Source organism: Amphiura filiformis, chromosome 4, assembly GCF_039555335.1.
Source record: "Amphiura filiformis chromosome 4, Afil_fr2py, whole genome shotgun sequence".
Classification (NCBI taxonomy): domain Eukaryota; kingdom Metazoa; phylum Echinodermata; class Ophiuroidea; order Amphilepidida; family Amphiuridae; genus Amphiura; species Amphiura filiformis.
The window spans coordinates 76,216,848-76,230,182 of record NC_092631.1 but is presented as its reverse complement, the minus strand read 5'-3'; the positions used below and the strand labels follow the sequence as shown (position 1 = coordinate 76,230,182).

General features: G+C 45.6%; 1 protein-coding gene across 1 annotated transcript in view; it reads left to right on the top strand.

Moving 5' to 3' along the window:
* LOC140151417 (uncharacterized) overlaps window positions 1-13,335 on the top strand; it is a 215,047-nt gene that overhangs the window by 55,797 nt on the left and 145,915 nt on the right. Inside the window, 1 exon segment of the mRNA XM_072173749.1 lies at window positions 10,596-10,685. Coding sequence (XP_072029850.1) covers window positions 10,596-10,685 — 90 coding nt within the window.

The following is a 13,335-nucleotide window of genomic DNA, read 5'->3' as shown; positions in this document are numbered from 1 at the left end:
TAACCGCCCTTAGGGCGCCATTTTATTTTTTGTTCTCACGTAAAACAACTATAGCAGACTAGTAAGTTACAATAGATGTTTGTACAGTACTGTGTATACATGTATGGTGAGTGATTATCGCTATGTTTATGGTGTGCTCTATCGTTATATCTTTCAGTACTGCGTCTGATGACGAGTTACTGCTAAGAGTTCGATGGGTTTCGAAGGACCAGCCTGACAAATCTATACCAAAAGGTTTTCAGTTTTTCATCCCTTTGTACATATATTTTTATATCATACCACTACATCAGCGTCAGCCACTGTGCGTGTGGGTCTGTTTATTGGGCTTGAGCTTGTGTTCGGGGGGGTAGTGCTGTACGCTCCCCGATTACTACAATGTCCAGGCCTTGTCAATCATGCCCTTCCCTTGTGGCAGAGTGGGACCCGCATCCACTCTGCTACACCCACAGGGATTGCTCTAAATCAAATAAGTGTGCTTCCTTTTGCATAGGCTTATCGGACATCCACTTCGAGGATTTAGAAAGTAGCGCTTCGTTTGGGTCTTCGACACAGACAGAAAACGAAGACTAAGAAACAGAAGCCTACAGGTAAGATTGATATGGTAGGTACTAGCGCGGCGGCAAGGGCCACGCTAAGGTAACCTCTGGGGCTCCGGTCCCGGCAAGCAGGCGGACCCTCCGGGACTGCTAGCGAGCCCGAAGGCCTAGCAGCCAGCGAAAGCACTGACTTAACGTCTAAGCTAGTAGCAGGCAGCAGGGCGGTACTTGCCCTAACAGGCGAGTACCAGTCTACCAGTGAGATCTCTAGCGAGTTTCTTGCAGGTGGACACCCGTCTATTGCTGGCGAACGGCGGGTCTAGCACCCGCGAAGTAGCCGGCGACGGACAGTATGCCAAGGGTACCCCGGGATTGCCTGGGTTGAATCTTTAGCATACAGCGTGCGAACGGACCTCCGGGCTTGCCTCGGCCGGTCTGTAGCACGCAGCGTGCCAGTGGAACCCGGGCTTGCCTGGGTTGATCCACGCACGCAGCACGCTCTTTCGTTCCCGCAAGGGTCGAATGAAAACGTGCATGGGTTTAGCAGAGACGATACCGGGGCTAACGCTTGGGTGTAGTCTTAGCAGAACCAACTGGGGTTGTCACACGGCAGCGTTCCATGGCGGGACCGCCGGTGATGCCCTGGGCCTTGGAATGGCTGCCGGCTGTCCTCCGGGACTGGCTAGCGGCTATACCGGGGTTGGGCTCGCAGTCTCTCACGGGACAGCGACCCAAGTGCAAACGTGGCAGCTACCGAGGCGAGCTACGGCTCGACTTCAGTGGTAGCCACTATGCACGCGCCCATAGCTGCCGTGAGTGGTCCGCCACACACAGCGACCTTGGGCGAGGCTCAAGAGGTTAGGGTAGGTAGTTTGAACAGCCTGGCTGATCAACAACCCACTTATGTCCTCGAGAGCCAGCAGAGCGTGGGTGATCCATTACAGTCAAGGGGTCAATTACCTCTTATGATCGATCACTATCTATTCAGCGGAGCATGGCTCCATTGATTGATACTGCCTATTCAGGTAGCGAGGTGACTGATCGAGGGTATACACGCTCAGCTACCCGTGATACTAGGCAAGCTCCTTTTAGCCAAGGGACAGCCAGTATGCGGGTACCCATACACTGCGGCTTGATCCTCTAGCGGGGAACGCTGTGAGGCATGGGTACAGTGGTACGCGGCCGGAGCCCTACCGGGCACCTACGCTACAACCACGCAGGTACCGCAGTACTGCGTCCTGGTTACCACAGTCTCTGTGGCAACAGGGGGAGGCGGTACTGGTACTGCCGTTCCATGGGGTTTCCCTGGTGGCGGATCCTTTCAGGGTCAGCTACCGACAGGGTATGCCCCGTGGTATCCGCCGCAGGGTGGTTTCTTCCACGGTCTAGCACCGTGGCAAGTGCCGCCCTAGCGATGGGCAAGCAGTACCACCAGCTGTTACCCAGGCTGGGCGGCGAGTGGCTAACCCTGATACAGCTCAGGGTAGGCCGCGCGCTGCTATGGCTAGGCGACAGTAGCGAGCGTCGCGGATCCCGGGTGCTATGGCTAGCATCTCGGGGTCTGGCGGGAGTACTCCCTCTTCTGCTGGTGTTCAGTTGGCTAGCCACACGGTGGCGACACCTCCCTGTCCACCTTCAGATGCCCGTCGTCAGATCTCTTCCTCATCAGAGAGTGAGTCAGAGTCTGAAGGCGAGGGAAAGGAGTCGGAAGATGAAACCAGTAGCGACTCACAGTCTGATGAGGCTGTGCAGGTAGCTTCAGGTATCCTTCCCCCGCTGCCCCGTGAGGAACTCGCTAGCAATGGTCTGCCTGCGGACACCGCTGAGGTGATGAGCCATGTGGCCCAAGGTTTGGGCCTGGCTTTCTCTCAGGAGGAGTCCGTTCAGGAGGACCAGGGCATCCTTTCAGTAGGATGCCCAGCTAGCGCGTCCACACAAGGGTCGCCCGCACTTGCATTCCCGGCGGACCTCAAGGGTAGGCTTCGTAGGGCTGTCGGGCTCGCTGGAGCTTCGGCGCCGCGTGCTTGCACGCTTCCACTGCGTGTTTCGCAGGAGGACTACGAAACCTACCTCAGGGTCCCTGACATGGATCCAGACGTTGCCAAGCGCCTGCCGCTGGCGGCCAAGGCGCACGGGTCGTTCTCCCCCCAGTGGGAGGAGGAGCTAAAGCTCATCGATAAGCGAGCACGCTCGCTTATCAGAGTCTCTAGCGTCGCTACCACGCTTGCCGAGCACCTCGGTAGGAAGGTAGCGAACGACCACGGGGCAACGTCGGAACTCTTCCGCTGAGGTTAATCTGTTAGCGGTGCTAACAGCTAACCTCAACGAGAGTTCTATGGGCCTAGCCCATAGGATGTCATCTCGCCGCCGGGAGAATGCCTGCCTGTCCCTCCAGTCAACTTACGGCTCCGACTTTGCTGAAGCAATGAAGAAGTCAGACTCGGTGGGACAGGGGCTACTCTTTGGACAGGCCTTTTGCGCTACGGTAGAGGACCGGGCAAAGAAGGCCACCAATGAGAGCACTCTGAAGAAGTCAGAGGCTGCCCTGACCAAGGGGAAGGGCAGTAAGGCGAAGAAGAAGCACAAGAAGAAGAAGTCTTCTAAGCGTTCTTCAGCGCCAGCTCCGGCTTCAGCAGGACGCGCACCACAGACTACACCCGAGCCCGAGGCTACTCCAGCACCTCCCAAGAAATCTGGGAAGCGCAAGAGTAGTGCTGGATCGTATGGCAAGCCCCCTAAGAAGAGCCGTTCTTCTAAGGGTGGCAAACCAGATCGGTCCTGAGGGCACGGCGGTCGACAGTCCATGCCGGCAGGTTTGGACTTCCCACAGGATTCCCCTGTGGGCGGCCGCTGTGCATTACGCCCAGAGATGGCATGCCATCTCACCGGGCGCCTGGGTATTGTCAGTGGTCAGTGGGGGTTACAGGCTGGAATTTACCAGCCACCCCTCGTGCGCCTGCACGATTCAGAGGTCCACGGTAGTGCCGCCAGACGGCCCCCAGCGTCGGGCACTACTATCAGAGGTCACTCAGCTTCTCACGAAGCAAGCGATTGTCCCGGTCTACCCCCTTTCACCAAGGGGTTTTGGAGCACGCTTTTTCTGGCTCCAAAGAAGACCGGCGATTGAGGTTCATTCTGAACCTCAAGCCGTTGAACGAGTTCATCAGGCCCTAGAGGTTCAGAATGGAGACTCGCCGGTGCTAGCCTGCCCCATCAAGGGTATGTGGGCGGCATCGCTAGATCTCTCGGACGCATATCTGCATGTTCCGATCGCACCTCAAGATCAGAGGTTTCTACGCTTCAAGGTACAGGGTCAAACTTACCAGTTTCGATGCCTGCCATTCGGCTTGTCCACCTCCCCAGAGTGTTTACACTCCTGGTCAGGGCGGTGGCAGCGCACCTGAAGCGCAGGGGAGTCAACATGTGTTGCTACCTGGACGATTGGTTCATTTACGGACGCACCCGCTGGAGACACAGTGTCTCGTGGAGTTAGTAGTCCGTGCGGTGCGGGACCTGGGATTTCTGATCAACGTCAAGAAATCCAATTTGGTCCCGACGCAGACACCACTATTCTTAGGGGCCCAGATCAACCTCAAGGAGGGGATACCCGAGAGGGTGACGAACATGGCGAGGTGTGCCCGACTCTTGGCCGAGTCAGAGGGGGCACCCGCTGTGGCATGGATGAAGGTTTTGGGCCTTATGGCCAGTATGGTAGACCTCGTACCGTACTGCCGTTTTCACATGAGGCCTATACAACTACACCTTCTAGCCTTTTACAGGCCCAGTCGTCACCCAATATCCCTCGCGGTTCCGATGTCGGAGATCGCGCGAGAGGAACTCTGGTGGTGGACCCATCAGCCCAATTTGACTCAAGGTGTCAGGTTTCCTGCACCAGCGGTGCGTCACATAGTGACGACCGACGCGTCAAAGCTGGGCTGGGGGCCACATCCACGAGGACTCAGTCTCGGGCCTATGGTCGGCCACGGAGACGGAGTTCCATATCAACCTTCTCGAACTTTGGGCAGTGGAGAGAACTCTCCAGCATTTCGAGAAGGTGATCGTGGGATCTCATATCGTTGTCCAAACAGACAACACAACCGTGGTGGCCTACCTCAACAGCCAAGGGGCACCAGGTCACCACGGTTATGCCTGCACGCACTACGCCTGATAGGGTGGTGCAAGGCCAGGCAGATTACGTTGAGAGCGATGCACATAGCGGAGTCACCAACATCCTCGCGGACGATCTGTCACGAGGAAAGGTGTCGGGACCTACAGAATGGTCCCTTGCTCCGCAGGTCGCCCAGACGATCTTCGAGGTGATGTACCACCCTCGATAGATTTGTTCGCATCTCATCGAAATCATCAGCTGCCGGTGTATTGCTCAAGGGTCGCAGACCCACAGGCATTCGCCGTGGGCGCTCTGTCCGTAGACTGGGGAGGAATGACTGCTTACGCTTTCCCCCCGATCTCACTGCTCGCAAGGGTAGTGACCAAGATCGGGAGGGAGGATTGCAACGTCATTCTGATAGCACCGTTCTGGCCGAACCACCTGTGGTTTCGACCGATGGTGGATCTACTAGCGGCACAGCCGCGAGTACTCCCCGAGTTACCAAATCTACTCCGGATGCCCGGAGGAGAGGTACCAAGTCTACCACTAGAGCACCTGCAGTTAGCTGCATGGCCCTTATCAGGAACGTCGCGGCGGAGGGAGGCTTTTCATCAGAAGCTGCTTCTCTTCATCGCCGGGGTAGACGCGAGTCTACCCTCCGTACGCATAGTCAGCGTTTGGCTCCCTACTACGCATGGTGCGATGAGAGAATACATCTCCCACTAGAGCCCCTGTGCCTCTAGTGGCAGATTTTCTGACAGAAAAGTTCAGGTCAGGACTTCAGCAGGCAACGATAGCCAACTACAAGTCAGCCATTCTCTCGATTCATCGGGGATTTGAAGACGGGTCGACTATCAATTCAGATGGGTCCCTAAGTCTTCTTCTCGACGGTATGTTCAACGAGCGCCCGAAAGGAAGGTGGTCCTCCATGGGACCTCAACACAGTCTTGGAGTATATTAAGGGTCCCCTTTTGAGCCCCTGTCAAAAGCGACCCTTAAATACGTCACTCTTAAGGCGGCCTTTCTTCTGGCGTTGGCTTCGGGACGGCGCTGCTCAGAGTTACACGCAGTCTCGAAGTCAGCCTCCGTATTTACTAACAACGGAGAAAAGCAGTTTCTACGACAGGAAAAAAAAAAAAAAAATGAGCGAAGTACATTCCGACACTCGCCCCTCTTCCTACCCAGTATTGGGCAGGGTTCGTCAATAGCCGAAGACAGGTTGTGGTGCCCGGTGAGGGCGCTACAGCACTACCTTGGCCGAACACAAACCTTAAGAGGGGCTCATGACCGCTTATTTATCACCCACGCAGAACGGCACGGTCCAGCCGCTAAACAGACTCTGGCACGGTGGCTGGTCCAGGTGTTGGTGGACTCGGGCGGCAAAAAGACGCCGCCCCAAGGCCCACTCAACCAGATCTATCTCATCTTCGTGGGCCTACCATAGGGGGTCCCCATTGAAGAGATTTGTCAGGCTGTGTCCTGGAAGAGCCCGTCGTCCTTTTCCACGGTTTACTACAAGAACGTAAGCCAACGACCAGGCGATAAGTTCACCAGGGCTGTTCTGGGGAGATAACATGGTGGTTGGGTATCAGGTGTTTTATGGACAATCAGAATTCCAACATGGTAAGAACCAGTGTTTCTATTCTTAACCACTGCACTTTCAGTTCAGGGTTTTTGTCTGTTCACGTAGTCTTTCTGTTTCCGGCCGTGAGGGGGGGAAATAGTTTGACCTCGCGATTACCATGCTACCCACTCTCCCGATCCTTATCAGATGCTGGCCAATCTTGTACCTCCATCCGTCGGTTACTTGCTAGATCGATCTTTCAGATGTTGATGCAAGAAGTATCTTAATCAACATCGAAACGGTAAGATCGACGGTGTACTGAGTCTAGTCCCAAACAAAATGTTTGGTAGACTCATAACGGTCTTGATCTTACCTTTCCGATGTTGATTATCTCGGACCCCGGCCGCCCCCCTACAAGTTTGGCCGAGTAGGGGCTGCCCAAGTCGGATAAGGGATGATTATCGTGTGTGGCGTCACCGAATGGGTGAGTCCACTCGGGGATCGGGGGTTTTGTTATTTATTCATTTATGTGGGACAAAATGACTATTGGTTTTTCCGCATCTCGGATCGATGCAAGAAGTATCTTAATCAACATCGGAAGGTAAGATCGCACCGGTTATGAGTCTACCAAACATTTTTGTTTGGGACTATTTTCTATTTTCTACAGAAGGAAAGGTTGTCAGTGAACACATGTTTTGACAAGTTTGGCACGAAAAAAGTCAACAGATTTGTACAATTCCTGACTGATAATACACATGTGCAGACACATAAATTTGTGTCATTAAATCTAGTGAATATTGTATCACTATCAGCAACAGTTTTCCACGATTTCCCCTCCCCTATCAAATTGATGACTCAAATTGACGAGGGGTCACAGTCCGGGTGAACTGCAATTTTAAAGTAACCCTGGGCAAATTTGTAGATTATCCTCTGAATTATTTGAAATTGCCAACTCATGACAGGAGGCACATAAGGTGAGGGGGTCAAGGGCCCTGGGTAAGGGACAAGTGTCTCTCATCATGCTCTGAATGATCTGCAAGTAGATGTGCTATTTTATTGGCTCAGATTTCAATATTTGTGTGCAAATGGATTCCTTTTTCAAGAACGAGATGTTTTCTTGTCATTCCATGTTCGTATCTGTTGGGAAAGAATATTTATTTCTGATTGTTTCTAAACCATTCACAAGAAGTCACATGAACACTTAAAATGCAAAACTTTCTCAGTGACCCCCCCCCCCCCTAGAATGATAAGACAGGCATAAATTAGCAACAAAAATTGACCAAATCTGACAAGCAGCACATTTTATCTGATCAATCATGTGGTGCTGTTGTTTACAACGTCTTCAATAGTCTACTTGATAGCCCCTTATTAAAATTCATACTTCAATATCGACTCACTTTACAATGATTTACAGAACAAGAACCGCTCATCCCACCCCCACCCCACCCTTTTTCCCCCTCTGGGCAGAGCAGTCACAGATCCTGGTTTTATGGAAGGGCATAGCTTGGGTGGATTGTTTATCAAAAAGGGACAGTAAAGCAGTCTACATCTTCAAAAGTGAGCAAGAAAGAATCATTGATCAATCAAACATGCAAAAGGTTGACAAAATGAAGTGACAGTGCTCACAAAATCAAATTATGCAGAGATAATATCTGGTCTCACAACATAGTCCATATATGCTTGCAATATTGATCATCTCGGTTGGCTTCAGAAACACCTGCACTTTGTGTCCCATTTTGTTTTGCAAATTCATTTTTAAATAGTTTCAACTGTCTAAACGGTTTTGTGCTCTGTGATAATGTTAAAAGAGCATGTAGTACTGCCTGTCTCAAGTAGATATCTCCTCAGATGCGAGGCCATGGTCATCATTCAATCAATCTATTCTCTCACTCTCTCTCATCATTTCATTACATGTTATGGGTAGGTGAGGAAGTGAAGCAGGACTGAGTTCTGAATTTAAAGAGGTTATTTTTGTGTACAGAATTTTGTGCGATTTGCCGATTTTCAATAAAAAGGGGACCTCTCTGCATGTTGGTATTTTGACGAAATGCATACCGTAACAATGATATGATAATGACAAAAGTTCATATTCGTGTGTTGAATATAAAACTCTCAAAAATTGTTACTTTAAAAATTGATCTTGCGTATTGATATAATTTTTATATTGCAAAGACCTGTAATAAGAATTTCTCACATTTTGGGCTTCTTTTTTTTGTAAAAGCCAAACTTTTCACGATTGCATTCTTTTCACACATTTCGCGGTGTGACAAAGGTCCACAAATTCAATATCCCACAAATGTGCCTGATAATGAAGCATTATAACTAGCAAACTTGGTAAGAAATCTAAAACCAGGAAATCATTAACGTGCAAAAAATGTTAGTGAAGCTCGCAACCAGGGTTGTAGCTACGCTGGGCGTTGGCGGGCGGGCCTGCCCGGCATTCTTAATTTCCACCCGGCACTCAAGTTTATTTTGAGCCCAAATACCCGCACTCCAGTCTCAAATGTTTCAAAATCAATGAACAATCAGTATAAAAACAATTTTTTTACCATTTCATATAAATTTTACCCGGCACTAAAATTTGCCTAGCTATAACCCTGCTCGCAACCACAAAAATATATATCATGTAGGATTCAAATTATTGGCTTATACAGTGCATGAAATTTGTTTTGTTTGATAAAGTAGTGTTGAATAAATTCGCATGGAGAAATATGTCTGAATTTAGAAATTTGTTAAAAGTGAACCGAATATACATGTAGGATAGTATGATTGAGCATCTAATCTGGGTTTTTTTTGCGGAGTTTGTTGAAAACTGTGAAGGTATGCAAACCCTGCTCTAGAATCTCAGTGCAAATTGAAATTGATTTCACCCTACCATTTTATGCAGATGGAAAGCAGTTACTCCTTTTCTTGTAGCCGGTGACTGATAGCAACGTTGAGAAGAATGTTTAATGGCATTATTGACTCCCAAAATTAGCTCACATATTATATGCTCTAAAGGTGATCTAACAGGCGCCTAAATCGATCTGTGCTAAATTCAGCGTATTTTTTTTTCATTCCGGGAATCGTGAATCAATATTCGTTGGAAACAGCTTGCCCGATATTTAATAATGTCAGCCAGACTGCCCTTGAGGTCATCGTATTTTAATGAAATTGTCAGCACTGTTGCAATATTTGTTGGCCTAAATTTAAATTGCACGTATACACTTGATTATCTATATATTTCGCTTCATTGAATAATTTTGTACAGCATCAATTTTACAAGTGTCAAATTGGTGTTTGCTTTCTACCATGAAATTTAAATTTGTGCCTTGATTTCTGTATCACAAATAAAATTGTAATCAGCAAAGAGGACATGTGGGTGAATTGTCATGCTCATTTCCATGGCAACAACATCCTTTTTGTTAGAATGTTCTTAGCAAGGTGTTACTTCATCATCTCTGCGAGGCTGTTGAAATTGTACATCACTGTCAGCTCTTGTGTCATGGATTATTATATTCCCTTACTGTTCATGAATACATTTAGTAAGTTGAACCGTAAAACAATGTGAATGCTAATGACGTGAGAGGTAGCTACATATTTCATGTTACTTTATATAGCCTGATTTAAGTCGGAATTCAAAGAAATGTTTTCATGTTGTACCTGTTTTTAGTTTAGATCAACAATGTATATTGATTGACTGCGGCAACTGGATTTAAATTTCATAGACCAGCACATAATTCTAGGAATACAACAAGAGATACCCAAAAATAGAATCTCAAAATAATGATAACCTCATACACCCACTCTACTGTATTGTTGCTAATAAATGCCCTTGTCCTAATAAATGCCCCTGCCCTAATAAATGCCTCTCTCCCATAATTGTTTCAATGACAAAGTGACAGAAATGCTGAAATTGTCTTGCCATATCATTTTACTGACTGTCACAATCACTAAACCTATAACTTTAACTTTCATACAGTTTATTACAGCGAAATTATTGGAATTTTACCATTATTGCATAAAATACACTTACATACATGTGATTTTATGGTATTTACCAATAATATACTATTTTGTGTCACTGCCATCTTAGATTTGAACCCGGAAGCAAACTGAAAGTGAGTTGTACCTTGTGATTTTCGCACCAATGTTTATAGTTCTTTTCATTTAAAATTTGCTTGTAATATTATGCCCCCTTCAAGTTCATGCCCCTGGGGTGTTTATTAGGAACATTACAGTATTAATAATTACAAAGTGATGAGAATGAGTTGACATGTATGTATTATTTTGTAAGATTGTGAAAATCATGTTTTATACCTTTTCTTGTTTTATGATGTCGATTCAGTATTTTCTGATTATCACGCTAATCCAAAGTTTGTTTATCTGTTTTTTTAATCCTCTGCAGGTTACCGTCAGGCTTCACACAACTTCACAACATGAGGCATTTAACATTAAATGACGTTTCGCTAGAGAGTTTGCCGTCAGACATTGGAAGGTAACTGTACTCCCCCAATTTGCGTCAATTCTCGTACCTGTTAACGACAGTGAGAAAATTCACACCTTCACTATAAACTGACATTACATTAGGCTAAAGGAAACCTGTTTATCGTGTGTGTGTGTGGGTATAAAGCGGCTTTTGAGAAGTGTGTGTTCGATTGTGTATGAACGGGAAATTGAAGATTAATGGATTAGTTAGTTAAATTCCAGAGTTAGCACGGAAGACTTACTCCTCCCATGTGTAGTATTTGTGACCATTGACCACTATAAGTAGGATTTATAGAACCTGACATTTTGAGAAGCCTTCCACTCGGGGAAAAATCAACTCATCAAATATTTTGTGAAGTAGGTCACCTATATCGCCATAATGCAAATTTAGAAATGGTGTGTTTTTATCCATAATTTGTATCACAGTGTTTGCTTAGTGGACATGAATTGAGGCTTCCGGGTTAAGGCTGCACAATTTGAAATAAACACTGATTAATGTCAGTTTGAGGAAACATGGAAAGTAGAAGTCGTCATATAGAGTCAATCACAATGTTCGTGATGATCTTGTGTCAGTTCAAAACTATTTTAATATAGGCTTACAAAACCTACATGAAATTCTGGGTCTTTTTGAAGCATGCTTTACTAAGAAAATATCACTGGCAGTAGGCTCCTACAAAATCAATGTATATGTGACACATCACATGTAAAGGCACAAAAGTATAAAATTACATACAAATATATAATGTGGGATAATTAACAAGCAATGTTTGCTATATATTTGTAATATGAAATCAATATCGGACATCCAACATCAATGTTTTAAGGCAAAAGAGCAAGCCTTTGAACTTAGTTAAAGGCCCATTCAGTGATAAAATCATCAAAATTCAGATTTTGGTACCTTTGTCATTGTCATAGATATGCTAACATAACCTGCGAGTGGTTCAGCCGAAAGCTGTGCATTTAAGACAAAATAAGACATTTTACCCGAATCTTTACCCGATACTGACGGTATCTAAATTAGCTACATGTATTTGAATGGGACTTCAACTTCGTCAGTACTACTGTTTTCTTTGGTTTTTTTTCCAAATTTGTCATTTCAAAAATACCAAATGACAATTTGAATGACTTGTCCTTTACTTTTAAGCAATTTATAAACAATTTTAATTTGTTTACACTTGCGATGGGATCACTGAATGTAGACTCTAATGACACATATTGACCACTGATATTCTGGTGTCTTCAAATTGACAGTCCTGTTGATATACATCAAAGTTTGCAGCATTGAAAGATGTTTTTTAAAGGAAATAAATTACTACTGGTCTCTTAGTCTTAAGGGGCACGAGTACCTGCTGAGAGATGTATGATATTGATACCTAATTTATTTATTAGGTGGTAGGGTTCGTCACAGGATCAAGTATTAAAAGGGAAATTCAGCAAATGAATGGTAAATTTTAAAAAGCGTACCCTGCTCATCACTACTCATCAGCTCATACATGTAGATCAGAATTTATACACAGACTGACAGACACATAAAAATAAGTTGTATTTAAAATCAAAATCATTGATCATAATCCAAAGGTTTGATGATAATTTATTTTTATAGAACAAAATTAAACAACATTTATTTGTTCAAGTGCAATGAAAAAGGGACACTTAGCTGATACTTGGAAAAAACCCACTGCAGTAGGCACTGATTAGTGAGGATGCTACAACTCAGATTTTAGTCGATAATGAAAATGTTAAATCTCAGAAAATATTATAGCTAAAAATAAATTCAAAAGTGATGATTTTTTGATGAGCTAGAGATCTATCTCAGACAAGATAAGTGTGAGAGTAGAAGTGTTAAGATTTATTATTCTAAGACAAAAACAACCTTCTTATATAGCTTCCTACATGAAGTATGTGTATATATTCATAACTGTTGATTCTCATGATGGATGCTAGCCTCCTGAATTTATTATGTACTACTTGTGTGATTTGATCAGGACAAGGAGATGCAGTACACTGTCTGACATTCATCTGGTGGCATCAGTTACACATAATGGACATGGCAAATGCTTACTTGATGCCCGCCATGGACAAAATTGTCAACCTTAAAATGCATTGGTCAAACAATATGCAATGGTTAGGATGATAGGCAGTAGTCATATTCTCTAGACGCAATTGCAGAGATGCCTCCCTATTTTAGAGGGAGGTTCCCTATTTTTGGAAACATTTTTGTCCATTTTGACACCCAAATTTGGCAACCTCCCTATTTCTGACAAGTTATGTGCCATTGAAGTTGCATGTAATTTTGAAAACCTCCCAATTATTTGTTTGAATCCTCCCTATTTTCTGGATGTTAATGTTGGCATCTCTGCAATTGCAGCATTTGTGTCGCAAATCACATATTTAGCTCCAAACGCATTTTTTTTTTACATTTGCGGGAAAATCTTCAAAAAAGAAATATCTTAAGGTGTGTTTTTTGGCCTCCAAATCATGTATTTTGGCAGATTAAAATAATCCATGTCTTCACAGAGGTTTGCACTGTGCTTAAAAATTGGTAGAAGTCCATGAATTTATAAATCTATTTTGAAGGCCTTGAAATTACTTGCAATTCAAATGCTTTTTGTCATTGCAATTACAGTGCGTTTTATCTGGGTCCATGAAAGTCCTGGGGA